This window comes from Psammomys obesus, unplaced genomic scaffold (genome assembly GCF_907164565.1).
Source record: "Psammomys obesus unplaced genomic scaffold, mPsaObe1.curated_primary_1811, whole genome shotgun sequence".
In the NCBI taxonomy this organism is placed as follows: Eukaryota; Metazoa; Chordata; class Mammalia; order Rodentia; family Muridae; genus Psammomys; species Psammomys obesus.
Genome location: NW_026596064.1, coordinates 1,305,185 through 1,321,917, shown reverse-complemented (window position 1 = coordinate 1,321,917; position 16,733 = coordinate 1,305,185). Strand labels below are relative to the sequence as shown.

The window sequence follows — 16,733 nt, the reverse complement described above, 5'->3', positions numbered from 1 at the left end:
TCCCAACAGAAACAAACAAACTCATCAGGCAGTCATAGAGGCACTTTATTGCATAGGATTTGGGACTGTAGCTCTCTCCTCTTCCACCATCCTATAAGAGAGCTCAGAGCACATGGGAGGGAATGTGGAGTGGGAGAGAGAAGAGAGTACAGGCAGGCACTTTCTGTGGTGGCAAGAGTATTCTGGGGAGGGGAACGAAGCAGTGGAGGGCAGCACACACCAACTTATTCTTTCCCAGCACCAAGAGGCAGGCCCTGGGTGGCAGTGACTTTGTGTTGGGGGTTGCTAGCCAAAGCTGCAGGCAGCCTTATACATTTGCAGGGCTGTAACACAGCAAATGTAGCTGCAGATTCTGGTCCCAGTGTCGCAATAACAGAAAGAGCCCCCGGGCAGCAGCTTTCAGAGCAGTCAAATCAAGGCCATCGGGCAGGTGTTGGGCCCTCAGCCAACAGTCAGCTTTGGATGCTGTCAGCTCCCACTCTCCAAAGGCAGCTGCACAGCGGTGCTCCAGCCATGCCAGGGCAACGGCTGTGGCCCAAGTGCGGCCTCGAAGATCAGAGCTGCCCTGCCTTTCCATTCCGTCTGAGGCCTCAGTATCTGAGCCCCGTCCACTGTCTACCTGGCCTGGACCCTCAGAGCCTGAGCTGGGTGACTGGCTGCAGGAGGCTGTGGCACTGTCACCCTGGCCAATACCAGGGCCCAGAAGTGCCCAAGGAGATGAGGCTGAGGTGGGACTGAGGCTGGCACGGTGTGCCGCGAAGGGCGAGGCTCTACACAGCCGTTCTTGAGGAATGCACACAGCAGCACAGAAGGGCTCATCTAGGCGGAAGGAGCCTGGTGCCTCTTGCAGCCGCACCTGAGGAGAGAAGAGGTGGGGGGAGGGGGGATCTGAGACAGAGCTCTGGCTCTAATGGTGCTACCCTCCACCTCCCCAGTCCTCACCAAAGGCAGGTAGTCATGGTTGCTGCCGTCGCTGTTGCCCTCACTTGTCTGGCCCTTATTGGAGCTGCAGAGTCTTCGATGACGACCCAGGCTGAGCCTGGAAGAGGCTGGAGGCTGATGGGGCAAGCCATGATGACCTCCAGTAGGAGATAGGGGCTCCCCCAATGCTGACTTGGAGTTGTCATTTAGGTTCGGGTCCCAGGCACCTGCAGAAGAGCCTCCCTGATGTCCTACAGTAGGGTCACCCAGTGCCAGCAAGTGGTCTAAAGCTCATGTGTGCCCAAGCCACTGCCTTTGAGCCATACCTTTAGAGTGGAGTGCTGTGGGCAGAGGAGCAGCAGCCAGATGGTCTTGAGAGGCAGATGTGCCTGAGAGCTCAGCTGGATCTGCAGGAGCATTTCAGTCAGTCCCACCGGGTAGCCAGGGAGATGGGTCACACCGTAGAGGTCAGCAGGGAAGGCACGTACCTGAACTCCACACCTGCAGGGCTCCGGGCAAGACCTCCCTGGTGGTAGCATCTACAGCAACAGGGCAGGTAAAGCAGGATGGGGCGGAGCTCACCTTGCTTGTCTGAATGGCTCGGAGCCAGGCCCTTCTGACTCGGCCTGTGAATCAAGCAGCAGCATGCTCAACTCCCACCATCTATATAGAAAGCTGCATTAAAACAAAACAAAACGAAACACTGGAAAGCCAAACATGGTGGCTTTAATCCCAGTACTCAGGCGGCCAAGGCAGACCACTATCTGTGAGTTCTAGGCCAGCCAGGGCTACATGGAGATGACCTGTCTCAAGCACAACTAGAATGTCCCCACAGCTTCTCTGTTCCCTTTGAACACACTGTCTTTGGTCCAGAACCAGCTCTTCCCAACTTTGAACCCACAACCCAGGACCCCTAGTAACCCAGAAACTTGGTAGTCTGGAGTGGTCCTCCTGCCTCTGCCTCCAGTGTTGAGACTACAGGTGTGTACCACGACACCCACACCCAGCTTTTATTCTGTTGTGTTTTTTGGTATGATTCAAATGTACGGAGGAGGTTGGGCACAGACAAGCTTTCCAAGGGTACTGGATGACCCCACCACAGGATTTGAGGAATGCACTTTGTTTCTGACAAGGTCTTACTATGCAACCTAGGTTGGCCCAGAACTCCTTCCTGCCTTAGCCTAGCAACTGCTAGAGTTCCAGGCGTGTGTCACCGTGGTCAGCAACATGGACACTGTCCACCTCTCACACTACCCGGAACTTTCTGCAGGCATGAACATGTTCTGTCTGCCACTTGTGACTGTTGGGTGCTTACAGTGTGGTGAGGACTGAGGTTCTAACTCTGATTTTAATGGTCCCTTGAGTGGAAGATTTTCCATGCTACAGGCGGTTTATTATTACAAGATCGTGTTGCCTTCCATTTTGGCTGCTAGGAAGCTTCCCCATTTTGGGTCCTATGCTTGCAAGAGTATATAACCTAATATTGTGTATCTTGTCATATACCTTTATGTTTCATTTATTTTTAACACTGTTATTTTTAACACTGTTATTTTATGTGTCGGGTGTTTTGCCTGCATGTATGTCTTTGCACTACATACATGCCTGATTCCCACAGAGGCCAGAAGAGAATGTTGGATTTCCTGGAATTGGAGTTACAGATGATTGGGAGCTACCATGTGCTGGGGATTGAAGACGGGTCGTCTGAAGAGCAGCCAGTACTCTTAACCACTGAGCCATCTCTCCAGCCGCACCCAGTTTCCTTCATTTTCCCTTTTTCTTATTACTCTGCTCAATATCTCACCCTGCCAATGTGTCGAGTCACCTCAAATCCTTTGTGACAAAGTGAGGAAGATAGTGATAACACATAGAGCTGTACTTTGGTTATTTTCTCTTCAAAGCTTTTGTGCCTGAGCTGTGACTGCTAGAAACTTACCCTGCTCAGCAGTGGTTTCAGCTCTTCCACGGAGAGCCAGCTGTTCATTGTCCCGGACCACAGAGGCTGCTGTCAGCCGGTGGAATGCCTGATCCCATGCAGCTTCTCTTATAGGGCTGGGAGCAGGCTGGGAGCCGTCCCCAGAACCCCAGAGTTCCTCCAGCCCAACACCCACCTCCCAGCACATTGGCTGTTCCCCATATAGGGCCCGGATCACCACGTGACAACGTGGAGCCTGGGGAGGCAGAGGCTCTGCTGGAGGAGCTGATTCCCCATTGGGTGGCACAGCCTTGAATAAAAAAGATGGCTCCATCAACATATCCCAGTCCAAGGGGGCTGGGGAGAGCAGGTTCCCTGGGGAGAGATGTCAGGGGTATAGGCAACATGGCGCACAGTTCTCCATTTCCCCACAGCCCTGGTATCAGAACCCCAGCTTCCCATCCCACCCTTACCTGAATCATCTAGGCCCTGACCCAGCTGTTGTCCTGGCTCAGGGCCCAAGCCATCTGGTATTGCATCTAGAGAAGGGTGCCGGGGTCTACCAGGGACTGGGTTTACCCGGCCTGAGGGAGATGAAAGACTTCGGCCAGCCAGAGCTGCTCTGTGCTGACGGCCCAGCACCTCAGCGCTCAAGGCTCCCACCTGTGTGAGAGACATGGAAGGTCAGTCATTGGTCAAGGAATGCAGTGTTTCTAGCCCCGTAGACTTGCAGCTACCCGTAATCCCTATGCCATCTAACTTTATTTCTCACTTCAGGTTGCTTCTTGACTCTATATCTTCATTGCCTTTTAACTTGCTTATTCTTCCTGACATAGCTTACTGTCCTAGCTTCCTCTAACAGTCACCCTGACTCCGAGCACCCATAATCCATCCCTGTGTGCATTACTTGTGATGTCATAGATACGGATTTACCCATCCATCTCTAGTAAACACTGCACATAGCAGGTGGTAAGTAAATCTTTGGATGAATGTGAGCTATATCTCACCTTGAATGGAGATGGTGGCGGTACAGGCAGGGGGCAGGAACGGGTACCTGCAGGTTCTACCCAGGCCAGGCTTCGGCAGCCCTGCTGAGAAGGGGGATCCAGGGGAAGGCCACCATTGGGGGAGCCAAGGCCTTGGGAGCCTGTGGACTCGCTGCTGCCGGTGGAACCTGGGCCTGGCTCAGGGCTGGCAGAGCAGTGGGTAAGCACATACTGCTCCCGGATGTATGAGGACTGGAAGATGCGACGCCATATAGCTGTGTCAGATGAGGGATTGGGTCCAGGGTCTGTGACTGGGTCCGTCAGAGCTTCCATACCTGCTGGAAAGCAGGAGAGTGGGCCCAGACCCTTCCCCCTGCCCTCTCCAACACAGCTACAAACATAAGCCAGGTACTCACTCTGCTCTGAGTCTCCTACAGCCCATGGGCATGACAGCTCTGCTGACACAGTGCCTGTCCCCAGGGGCTCTGCGGTATGTGTAGGCTCAGTGCCAGGGCTGGTAACAGATAATGCCTCCTCTGGAGATGGGAACACCGAACCACCCAAGCTCTGCCAACCAGGCTCTTGGCCCTGGGAAATGGTATTGAGGAAAGGGTATACTAAATTATAATGTCTTTTCCAGGTACATGTTTAAGATGGATCATAGCAAGTAAAAACTAATAATCCAGAAGGCCAGGAAGAAACAAGGGCCAGCAAAATAGCTCAGTGGGTAAAGGCACTTGCTGTACAAACCTGACCACTTATGTTTGACTCCTGGAACAACGTAACGGTAGAAAGACAGAACTGAAGTACAGAGTTATCCTCTGACTGCATACATGTACAGCCCCAGCTCTTGTAGAGGTCAGAGGATAACTTAGAGGAGTTGGTCCCCTCCTACCATGTGGGTCCTGGGGACTGATCTCAAGTCATCAACAGGTTCGGCAGCAAGTGCCTTAACACACTGAGCCATAGTTCTTTTAAAAGTTAAAAAAAAAAATAAAAAATAGGGGGCCTGGAGAGATGGCTCAGAGGTTCAGAGCACTAGCTGCTCTTCCAGAGGCCCTGAGTTCAATTCCCAGAAACCACATGGTGCTTCACATGTGTCTAAAAATAAAATCTGGTGCCCTCTTCTGGTGTGCAGCTGTACATGCAGATAGAACACTGTATACATAATAAGTAAATAAATCTTTTTTAAAAATGAAAAAATGTGTTTCCCTAGGAATGACAGGAAAGCTAAACCCATTATCCCTCAACATGGCTACCTAAACAAGACCAAACAATGACAACTAATTGCCAATTCTGCTAGCGTAGAAGGGAGAAATGGTGCCAGTTTCCACTCTAGGCAGCTGATGACTTCTGAGAGAGAAAACTAGTCTCTCCCAGGGATGAGCTCCCTAATTGGATACCCAGTACAAAGTTGCCAGCCCTGAAATCATATACACACAAGCAACTTTAAACAAATTGAGCAGGTTGAATTTATATATGTATGTCTATATAAACATGTCCTAAAGAAAAAGAGGCTACCAATTTGAGAGGGAGTGAGGGAGGATGTGGGAGGGGCTGGAGAGAGGAACTAAAAGGGGAGAGGTGATCTAATTATATCTTGATTACAACTTTAAACTATAATGGCTGGAGGGGTGGCTCAGTGGTTAAGAGTGGTCTAGAGGACCTGAGTTTGAGTCTCAGCAACCACATGGAGGCTCACAACCATCTGTAACCCCAATCCCAGGGGAATTGAAACCCTCTCCTAACCTCCACAGGCACCAGATACACACATGGCACACATAGATAGGTGTAAGAAAACTTCATACATGTATTAAAAGAGTAAGAAGCCAGTATATTAACCTTGAGGGTAACAAGCTCCTGGAAAGCTGAGCTTCCTGGCAAAAGGCGAGCAGTCTGTCATTTGGCCCTCAGAATCAAAAAGGAGGAGGCACACATAGTTCTTTTAGAGAGAGTGTGTGTGTGTCACAAGAAATAACAGCTCTATCTCAAAGCCCTCCTTGTGTGTGTCAAGTGTCCTGTCAAGAGTGCTCAAGTTCTCTCTTCACAATAGCCTATGACACATTATTTGTGGCTGGAGAGAAGGCTCAGGGGTTAAGAACACTTGTTCTCATAGAGGACCGAGGTCTGGTTCCCAGCACCTACATGAACACCCACAACCTTCTGTAACTGCAATTCTAGAAGATCAGATGCCTTCCTTTGACCTCCAAGAGCACCAGGAACACATGGAGTGCACATACATACAGACAGACAAAACACTCATTAAACAACAACAGCCCCCCCACACACACTTTATTTACATAGGAGGAAGTGGGCTCAGAGAGGGTAAGTGAGTTGCTTAAATCACATAGCCAGAAAGTAACAAAGTTGGGTCTGGAGGCAGCAGACATAGGGTTTTCTACTAGCCAAGTGCTACCGGAAACAGCCAGCTGCTGCTTGCTTGCATTTTAAAAGATTTTCTTAATTTTATTTTTTGTGTATGAGTGTTTTATTTGCATGTATGTCTATGTTCCCATGCCCAAGGTTCCATGGCGCCCAAGGGCACAGGAGAGGGTGAGATTCCCTGGAACTAGAGTGGACAGTTGTAGGCCACCATGCAGGGTCACCTGGGTCCTCACTGAGCCATCTCTCCAGCCCAGATGGTGTTTTATATGAGGTACTGTTGTGTGAAATAGTTTTAGGTGCTTGCCACCAGCCTGACAACCTGAGTTCTAGTCTCATGACCCACATGGTAGATGGAAAGCACCAAGTCCCACAAGTTGACCTCTGACCTCCACATTAGACACCATGGAAAGCACATACATGCACGTGTGCACATCTGCACACATAAATAAACAAGTAAATGTAATTTTAAAAAATTCTAAAAAGAAAGAAAACCAGGGCTGGAGAAATGGCTCAGCGGTTAAGAGCACCAGCTGCTCTTCCAGAGGACCGGGGTTCAATTCCCAGCAACCATATGGCAGTTCACAACTGTCTGCAACTCCAGTTTGAGGGAATCTGACACTCTTGCAGACAGAACACCAATGCACATTAAATAATAATAATAACGACAACACATATTTGCAAAAGAAAGAAAACCAAAGTGCAATGCTTTACAGGACCACTGCCATTAGGAGGATCCCAGGGCAATCTCTGTGGGCTTCTAGGCCTACAGGGTTCTCAGGAAAGACAGGGAAGAAGGGAGATACAAGGACTTCAGCCCTCCAGGCCCACTTCGCACCCCCAGCCCGGTCCTACCCCTGGAGCATAGGTCCGGAAGCCGTCCACCTTGAAAAGTGAGCAGTAGCCAAACAGCTGGTCCCCAGGGTAGAGTGCTGGGATCTCCCGGGGGGTCAGCAGTGCCTCCACTGCATCAGGCACAAACCAGTCCACAGAGACGTCACTCAAAGCAGGCTCCAGTGCCTTCCGCAGGGCCTGCACCAACTTCGAGGAGTACCAAAGGACACGGGGGGGGGGGGGGGAGGGGGTAGGTCAAACAGATGGATTGTCCAGGCTGCCCTTCCCCCATGTCCTCTGCCCAGCCCTGCACTGATGGGGTCAGGAGAAGGAACTGAGTACTCAGTTCTCAGGGCTTGGCCTGAGCTTTGTCACATGGGTGGGACAAGACTCGAGGACAAGACTTCAGGTCATAACAGCAAGATTCAGGGGCTCGCCAGACCAGAGGCTGTGGCCTCAGCTCTCCACAGCCTCCCTCCTAGTGCCATCAATAGTTCTCCTAGCTAGTTTCTCAAGGAGAGAGAGACTGAACTAGAAAGAAGTCCTGGTGAGTGTGCCTGGATCATGGAGCCTGCGCAGGCTTTCTTTCAGATTCCATGTGTAACTCTGGAGAAGGACCTCCAGGAGCAGGGAGGCAGGTAGAAGTTCACACTCACCTTGGGCTGCAGTCTCTCCCCAGGCCTTAGGGCATAGGCCTGGCCCCTGCTGATCACAGACAAGCCCTGGAGCAACTGGTGGCACGCAGGTGTCAACGCGAAGGAGAAGCACCTGGCAGGGAAGGGAAGCAGCCGCAGCATTCAGGAGTATCTTAGGGGTACCCATCTTAGCTAGTCGCCTCTGCCCGCTCCATACCTGGCTGCCCCTCTGTGCCACCTCATGAACTCCAGGGCTTGGTGAGTAGTGGCAGGCATTGGTGAGGCAGCAGTGATTAGGAACAGCTGCCGAGGGTGGGCCTTGTGCTGGGGTTGCCCTAAGGCCCAATCCAACACAGCCAATACATCAGGGGGACCACTGGCATCCTGGAGAGTCTCAATGCTCTCACAGATCAGCTGCACAGTCTCCTGGATAGAGAAGGCGAAGGTTTAGGCTGGGCTGGGCCAGACTGGGCTGGGGTGAAACATCTGCACGGAGCCCCCAAAGCCTGACCCATACTCACATCACTGCAAGGTCGGCTTTCTGGGAAGAGTGACTGTACTGATGTCCCAAACATGGCTAGGTTGACAAGCGTCTGAGCTGGGAGGGATTTTACAGCCAAAACAATAGCATCCTGGGGAGAACCAGAAGGGAAAACAATGAGAGTCCCAACTGGCACTGGGAGAGAACAAGAAATACCAGATTGTTTGTCTACTCCAGGCTGTAGTTGGATGGGGAGGGGGCGGGGGCTGGCTGAGGTAATGTGAGAGGAGCCCTGAGCATATGAGGAAGTGGGTCCCTAAGCGCAGAAGGGAGCCATGAAGTATGTGGGAGATATTGGGCTCCTGGAGATATTGGAACTCTCTGGAGGAGTGTGTGTGTGTGAAGTTTTTGTCTCCAAGCTCCTGTCTGCTTACAGAGTGTGACTCTGTGGAAAAGAGAAACTTTTGGATAGCAGGGATGATGGCACACGCCTTTGATCCCAGCACTAGGGAGGCAGAGGCAGGTGGGTCTCTGTGAGTTCAAGACCAACCTGGTCTACATAGTGACTTCCAGGACAGCCAAGGCTTGAGAAAGAGAGAGAAAGAGAGAGAGAGAGAGAGAGAGAGACACTGTCTCAACAAAATGAAACAAAAAAGGTGGCTCTTGGAGTCTGGGAGAGACACATATAGGTATGAAAGAGGCAGAAGTAGATCTGATCCTTCTCTGGTAGATAGCATGTCAAATAAGGGAACTCCTGACCCCAAGAGGCTGATTCAGCCTACCTCAGCCTGCTGCCACCCCCGCCCTGTGCCCAGGGCTGCCCACACATCGTGCCCCACAGGCCTTGTGTCCTGCAGCACTGCCATCTAGCAAGAAGAGGAGCTCCCGGGTAGCAGCACTCAGGTGTCCAGGCTTGGAGCTCAGGTCTGGGCAGAAGTTCAGCACCAGTACGGGGTTCAGCAAGATGTCCTTATGGAACCGGCGCTGCAGGAACCACACCTGAGCACAGGAGCCAGAGTTAGCCTAAGCCAGGGCCAGTGCAGCTCTGTTGGGGGTGGGGGGGAGAAGGACCCAGGCTCGGGGCCTTTTTTCTGTCAGATTCACCGAGAGGGGCTCTTTTTTGTAGCAACTGCATGACAGCATGGCTGTTGTCTGCCTACCTTAGACCTGCCTCCCCTCCACCCCCCACCCAGAGACCTATCTCAGAGAGATTCGTGCAAGGCTTTCTGGGACTATTGGCTGCTCACTGTGATGGCTGGGGTGCCTACTGAGAGAGCAACTGAGAACAGAGGTTCCGCTCGTTCTGACACAGCTATCTTCCTGCTTCTCACACGCTGTTTCAGCCAGCACCAAAGCCTGATCTCACACAGCCATACCTGCCGCTCCCCATCGCTGCCTCTTCGCTGTAATCTCTGAAAGTCATGGCGGGCCCTCACTTGGGCCTCATATTCTGCTGAGCTCAAGCTGCCAGCCTCCAGCATCAAGTGTGGCTGATGGGGCTCTGAAGAGAAGAGACACAATTCTGTCAGGTAGTCCCTGCCTCTGAACGTCAACTGCCCAGCCCTACTGTCTTCAGAGGACCCCTGCAGGTCCTCCCTCTTTGCCTTATGGGGCCCATCCTCCGACATAACTTGGTCCATCTTGCCCGGGTTCTGCACTGTCACTGAACACTGCTCCCCATGCCATTCCTAAGCACATCAGAGCTGGCCCACTGTGTGCCTCAGCTCTCACCACTAGGGTGCAAGAGGATCTCCAAGGCCCGATCACAGGGATGGCCCTCCGCCAGGGTGACACAGATAGTAGCTGCAGAGCTGGCATGAGGGAGGGCGTCTGCACGCAGGGCATGAGAGGGGCTCTCCAGGCCTGAGGAACAAAGAGGTAAAATGAGTCAAAGTCACTTCACTTCAAGCCCCGAGAGCACGGGTACCAGCTTTTCAGATAGTGGTGGCAATAGGCAGTGATTATGAATCTGAGTGCTCAGAATCTGATCTTATATAGACTTATATAAGGCTTATGCAGGCTTATACAGGCAAAGAAGGGCTTATCTCCTTAAAGGGGCTGGAATGTGGGTTCCCAGTTCTGTGCTCAAGCTGGCCAGAAGGTTACACTCTCAATTAGCATTCCCTTCCCCCACCCTACCCCACCTATTGCACAAAGAAAAACCACTCCCATACCTGGACCAGTCCTACTGTATCTCTCTTGACACTGGTGAATGGAGTTGTACATAAATAAATTACATTGATAAAACTAGTGTGAGAGCCAGTCTGGCACAGGCTGTGGAAGCAGGAGGAGCAGGAGTGAAAGGTTCTTAGCTACAGAACAAGTGTGTGGCCAGCTTGGACTATCTGAGACCCTGCCACAAACAAACAAATGAGCAAAAGCAACAATACTAATTAGGGGTCCCTAAGACAGGTCTCTGTCTTCTTTTTACCCTTGTTTTCTCACCTATGAGTTGTGGATTATTTCCCAGTCTGCCACACTGAGTAGGGCGGCTAGGCCGGGCCAGATACACCTACCTGCCAACAGACATGGTCCAGTCACCAGCATCTCAAAAGAGAAGGTGTAGGGAGCAGGACAGTGGGCGGGGCCTGAGAACACCTCTGGAGGTGCAGTTGGTGGCTCCCAGGTCAGCCCTTCCTCCTCAGGACTGCCTACTCCAAAGCAGCTGGTGGGGCTAGAAGGGAGCACAAGGAAGGGGGTTGGGCTACTGTGAAGGTCACTGGCCCTTCTGGCTGACTGGTCCCCACCCTTCTTCACTCTGTCCAGCCCCCAGGGGCCCCCTCACCCGCACTAGACCCAGAGAAGTTGAGGGAGGGATGAAGAGAATCACCATAGGCCCAACCTGTCGTCACAGAGCCCCGGAGACCTGGGGGACCCTGGCAGGCCTGGCTGCGCCAGTGGAGTGAACACAGTGGGCACGGCCACATGCATCACCCCGTCAGGCCTGGAGGGCAGCTCCCGGCTGCTGCACAGGGTCACTGTGACGGTACCGGCCGCAGCGACAAGGCCGGTGGGCAACACCAGCGTGGACCGAGCTTGGGCCAGATCCAAGACAAGGTGACCTATGATAAGTAAGAAAAGGTTTCAGAGAGCACTAGAAGCCGAGAGGATGGGGAATAGTGGGGAGGGTGAGGCACAATGCAGGACTTTATGTAGCTGGCATGACATGTGAGACAGGATGGCACATGAGGTGGATGATGGTGGAAGAGTCAGGCAGACAGAGGGAATGGACCAGCAACAGCCAAGAGCACAATGATGTCACAGTTAAAACGGAGGACTGAAGAGAAGGTCCTAAGGTCTTGGAAGGCCCTTGCTTTCCCTGTCTGCTCCTTCTTGTTCAATCCTAGTTTGCAGTCACCCTAAAGAGCCTCCCTTTTGCGGACTGACACGTCCCTCTAGATTGGTGCCTGCTATATTCACATCTTCTCTGCTGGTGAGAGGCAGAGGACTCTCAAGTGCTCACTAGAACGATAAGGAAAAAAGCGGGTGAGAGAGCCCAGCGTGGTGGCTCGCACACCTCTGCTTTTAGCATTTGGGAAGGAAGGAGCAAGAGAATCTCTGAGAGTTCATGCCAGCCTGGTCTACGTAGTGAGTTCTAGGACAGCCAGGGCTATTTAAAGAGACCCTGTCTCAAAAAATAAAAACAGACAAACAAAACAACCACAGCGAAGTGCGTGGTCCCATCCACACAGCTGAGGCCTGATACAGTGAGAAAAATACAGAGTCAGGTTTTGAGTCTTAGCTCTGTGAATTCTAATTGTGTCATTTGACAATCCTCTTGGGGGCCCTTCACGTTAGCATCCATAAAATGGATGAGGAATAAATGAAATAATTAATGCAAAGCACCCAAAAAGGTTGAAAGGAAAAAGGCACATTCTATGTTCTTCGTATAGAGTATAGAATAAATAGGCCGTTTGAGAGGCTTAATCCAACTCTCAACACCACTAAATTCTGTCCCTTTTCTTACCTGACAGGCATACAGGCAAGAATCAAAAGAGCACATACATGAGTAAACAGAAAACTAGGATGCAAACCACAGAACACAGCACAGGGCACAACTTTCACCTCCTCCAGCACCCACTGGGCCCCTTTGTCCCAGATTCTGTGTTGGGGACCTAGAAATGACCAAAGCACAGGCCCAAACTCAGGAGCCAATGCTTCAGGAGAGACGGCCAAATGGATGCAGTGACATTTACTGTCCCTCTTAAGTGCTTCTGGCTGGAGATCAGGGAAGAGAACAATCAGTTATTTGTGGAGGATGAGAGAGAATTTCCTGAGGAGAAGCATTTTGAGTAACTCTCAAAGAACAAGCACAAATGCATTAGTCGGAACCAGGGGGTGAGAGAGCAAGGAAGTACAAAAAGGGCTGTTGTAAAAACGAGGAATCCCAACCGCTAGACCATGTGGGTGCTGGAGAGATGGCTCAGTGGTTAGTACTGTCTGCTCTTCCAAAGGACTCAGGTTCAATTCCCAGCACTTACATGTCAGTTAACAACTGTCTGTAACTCCAGTTCCAAGGGATCTGACACCCTCATACTAATGCACATAAAATAAAATTAAGTCAATTATAAAAATAAAAAAAAAAGAGCTGTTGTGGAAATGCTGTGGTACCTGGTGCCAGAGGGGAGCTATCGAGATGGAGTGAGAGCCTGGGCTGTTCGACAGGGCTTTGCATTTGCTTCCGGAGCTAGTCAGTCCACACGGGTCACTGGGTAACTGGTGTATGCAGTCTAAGAGATAAGGGCCTGGGGAGCGTTCCTTGGGTAGGGGAGAAGGGTTGCCTGCCTCACACTAAAGAGACTGTGGCCACCTGGACAGTAGGGTCTTTCGTACCCTGTAAACTGTGCAGTGCCTGTTGTGTCTGCTTAGCTGCGAACCTCACCTGGGCCACATTCTTTCAGCACCATGTCTGGGGCGGGAGCCCAGTCCATGACTGTTGGATAAAGGGATGAACCGATGGATGGAAAATAAAATCAGTGTCTGCAAGAAGAAAGAAGGCTGGCGGGAGGCATGAGGGTGCAAGAGCCTGAGCTGTGGCTGCCATTCGAGGGCCCGGGCTCGGAGCTTACTCACCCTGTGCGCAGCGGCGGGGCGTGGAGGTCCCCAGTCCCGGGCCCAGAGCGCGGCAGCAGGCGGCCTGCGAGCGGCGCCGGCTCTGCAGCTGGAAGGAGACGCGCCGTCCGGCCGCCTCGGCCTCGAAGCCAGATACCACCTCGGCCTCAGCCAGAGGGTACACGAACACGCCTGCGAGCGAGCGGGAGCGGACAGACGCGCTGTCGAACCCCGCCCGGCACCTGCTCCCTCCCCGCGCCCGCGCCAGGTCTCACCGTCCACGGGCTGGGGCTGCGGGTTGTGGTAGGTGAGCCGGGCCCGCAGGCTGAGGCAGGGTCCCTTGGCATAAGCCCGGACGCAGGAGTCGGTGAGTGGCAGCGGCGTCCAGCTGGAGGGGCAGTAGAGGCCGGGCATGGCGCCCACGCTGCGTGAACAGGAGCTGGATGAGAAGCGCGTCGCCCCGCGTCCCGGAGCCTACCTCTGCTACCCGACCCCAGGACGAAGGGCAGCCGAGAGGCGCGAGGCTGAGTCGGATGCTCCCCCCTCTCCCCAGCTCCAGCCTCCAGGCAGACAGGTGGCGGGGCAGATAAGAACGGGTGGGGGGTGAGTGCAGAGATGGCAAGATGGGCATCCTCGCCCGTTACCTGGGCAGCCGCAGCGGAGCTCAGCTCCCGGCAGCGGGGGAGTGGAGGGTTAATGGTTAACCCTCCAGTCCAGGCGCCCGCCAGTCTCTCTGCGGGTCGAGGGGGGCAAAGGCGGGTGTTGTCCGCAGCTGTTCCTGCACCTTCCCCGGGACTCGCCGCCACCCCCACCCCACCCCCGTACTCGTCCCCTTTCTCCGGGCTCCCCACGGTTGCCAGCTGTCGGAAGCGGCGCCTATGGAGTGATGGAAAATACTCCGGGTGGAGAGCAGAGGTTTAAAGGGCCAGCAGCGTCCCAGGCGCCCCCTAGCTCGCGAGGGCCCCCGGGGACGGGGTGAGACAAGGAGCTGAAGGGGCTGCAGCAGGAGGAACGAGAAAGGGACGCGGAGAAGCGTCTCGGGGAGGTCAGATGTGGAGGGGCGTCGCGGCAGCGGGAGCCCACGTGACCTGCCTAGGGCGCCTCTCACCCTCCGCCGGCCGGAGACTAGACAGCTAGCGAGGGAGCCGCCGGGGATGCTGCAGGGTGGGTCTCGGGACCGCCCCCTCCCTCCGGGCAGCCCAAGCCTCACCGTCCCTCCTCGGCGGAGTGGTGGGCGTCGGGACCACCAGGCGGGAGGTGGGCGAGGCCTCCTCTGAGCCGCGGGCTGTCCCCGTCCCCGCACCTGCGAAACCCGACCGGGAGCGGCGGCTGAGACTCCCGGGAGCCGGGAGCGCGGCGCCAGCGCGGTCGTCCCGCCCGGGTTCCCAGAGGCCCCCCCCTCCGGGCCCGCCTCCGCCCCGCCCTCCTCGGCGGCGGGGGCTGCGGCTCGGCCGCTCGCGGCGCCTCCGCGCGGAGCCGGGCGAGGTGCCGCAGTGCAGAGGGCCGGCGTCCCGGCCGCCGCACGACCCCCCTCCGGCGCCGGAGCGAGGCCCCCGAGACCCCACCTCTCCGTCCTGCTGGAGGTAAGGAGTCCCGTGAGCAAACCGGGGCGGCGGAGTCTGCACACACCCCCACCTTCCCAGCACGGCAGCGGCCCACCCACCGCCACCCCGCCCCGGTGGACTCCCGTGCACTGCAGTGACCCTCCCTCATCACCGCAGCGGAAACCAGCGTTCCGCCAGCTGGGGCTCGAACCCCCCCCCGCCCCCGCCCCGCACACGGAAAGCAAAACACTTCTTGGTCACCGCAGAAACCTCCCCTTTGGCGGCGTGAGCCTTCGTTTTGTGTGCTCACCGAAGAGACTCCCTTCAGCCCAGGCTCTCCCCGTTCCTGCGGCAGCGTCCCCGCCCGGAAGCTGCCTGCCTTGCCACCACTGCGGTGTTAGCTCCTTCCTTTTGGGGAGTGGGGAGGACGCGCAGGATGGCTTGCCTGCTCAAGGGCCTTGAAAGCACCCAGCTGGACTGGGGGTGCAGGCTGTTTGTGTCACAGCAGTGGCCCCCGACCCCCAGCCATCAGCACAGCACCTGCCGGGGCGGGGGGGGGGGGGAGGAAGGGGAAATCTTGCTTGAAAAACAGGTCCCTCGTTATTGGCAGGATTTTCGCGTTTGACAGCGTCCCACTGCAAAACGTTAGGAAAGGCTGTAAAATCTCTCTAATACCTTGAGGGAAGATTCTGAGAACCCCGAATAACGGAAAGAGGTGAGTTTGTCTGTGATCACCCATGCAAGCACTCCTAAAGATGCCCTGCTCCAATTCTGCAAAGAGAAGTTAAGGAGAGCTGGGGGTGGGAACCGCCAGAGAGGAATGGGCTTTTAAGCCAGACCCACGCCTTTCCACCCCGACTCCTTAACTCTATCATGCTGAATACAGTTATCACCACACGATCCTAGGAGGAACCCCTGCTTTGAGCACCTGAATCCAGGGTAGCAGATTCCAGTCATCTCCACCGTTAACACCACTTAGCAAGACAGACACAGCTTGGCCTTTGCCTGTTGAGCCATTTTCCTGCCCCATCCACTGTTGACCAGGCTGACCTAATATTTGTAGCAATTCTCCAGTCTTAGCCTCTCTGGAACTGCGATTACAGGCATGGATGGACCACCGTAATTTTTGTTTGAGCTGTGAGATCGGGGTAAAGTTTTTTGGTTTGTTTTACATATGGACGTCCAATAGCTCACACCATTTGTTTTTTGTTTTCTGTGTTTTTGGATTTTTGAGACAGGATTTCTTTCCCTGGCTGTCCCGGAATCCCTTCGTAGACCAGGATGGCCTTGAACTCACAGAGATCCACCTGCCTCCACCTCCCGAGTGCTGGGATTAAAGGCATGCACCACCACTTGTTAAAAATGCTGCCCACGGGCTGGAGGGATGGCTCGGTGGTTAACGGGAGCATTGTCTGCTCTTCCAGAGGTCCTCAGTTCAATTCCTGGGAAACACATGGTGGCGCATAACCATCTATAATGTGATCTGGCGCCCTCTTCCGGCGAGCAGGTGTACATGCAGATAGAGCACTCAGATTAAAAAAAGGCACTTGGCACCAAGCAAGTGCCTGAGGTCTGTCTTCATAACCTACATGGTAGAAGGATGTTCACTGTGGCATTATGTGCCCCGCCCTCACAAATGTGATCCAAAAATAAATAAAATATACTTAGACAGGCGGTGGTGGCCTTTAATCCCAGCACTTAGGAGGCAGAGGCAAGTGGATCTCTGAGTTCGAGGCCAGTCTGCTTTTACAGAGCAAGTTCCAGGACAGCCTGGAACTATACAGAGCTATACAGAGAAACCCTGTCTTCAAATCAAAACAAAACAACAACTTTTTAATTAAAAGTCATCTGGTTATGCTTGTCTGAAGGTAGCTTTTGGCTTGCTTACTCACCATTTTGCCATATCACAGTTTTGATTACTTGTGTAAAAGGATTCCTAACACACACACACACACACACACACACACACACACACACACACACACA

General features: G+C 53.8%; 1 protein-coding gene and 1 long non-coding RNA gene across 7 annotated transcripts in view; one reads left to right on the top strand and one right to left on the bottom strand.

Annotated features, from left to right (window-relative positions):
* Positions 1–24: 24 nt before the first annotated feature.
* Positions 25–14,585, bottom strand: Vwa5b2 (von Willebrand factor A domain containing 5B2). 6 transcript variants are annotated; one of them, XM_055624968.1, is made up of 20 exons: positions 14,414–14,585; positions 13,479–13,627; positions 13,225–13,395; positions 10,994–11,213; positions 10,668–10,825; positions 9,883–10,014; positions 9,528–9,652; positions 8,995–9,150; positions 8,192–8,302; positions 7,888–8,096; positions 7,692–7,803; positions 7,057–7,242; positions 4,236–4,407; positions 3,841–4,157; positions 3,307–3,496; positions 2,855–3,208; positions 1,410–1,547; positions 1,248–1,328; positions 943–1,148; positions 25–856 (listed from the first exon to the last, which is right to left on the bottom strand). In XM_055624968.1, exons 2-20 carry the CDS (start codon positions 13,615–13,617, stop codon positions 308–310), a joined length of 3,726 nt encoding a protein of 1,241 aa, XP_055480943.1. In that variant the 5' UTR covers positions 13,618–13,627; positions 14,414–14,585; the 3' UTR covers positions 25–307. The 6 variants fall into 6 exon arrangements, 5 of the variants coding, with proteins under 5 accessions (XP_055480943.1, XP_055480944.1, XP_055480942.1 ...); XM_055624969.1 differs by lacking the exon at positions 14,414–14,585 and adding an exon at positions 14,312–14,393; XM_055624967.1 differs by lacking the exon at positions 14,414–14,585 and adding an exon at positions 13,848–13,991.
* An 80-nt stretch (positions 14,586–14,665) lies between these two features.
* Positions 14,666–16,733, top strand: part of LOC129689620 (uncharacterized) — a 17,475-nt gene continuing 15,407 nt past the window's right edge. The window contains exons 1-2 of the long non-coding RNA XR_008722147.1: positions 14,666–14,786; positions 15,358–15,462. This is a non-coding gene — a long non-coding RNA (uncharacterized LOC129689620). The remainder of the gene's footprint in view (positions 14,787–15,357; positions 15,463–16,733) is intronic.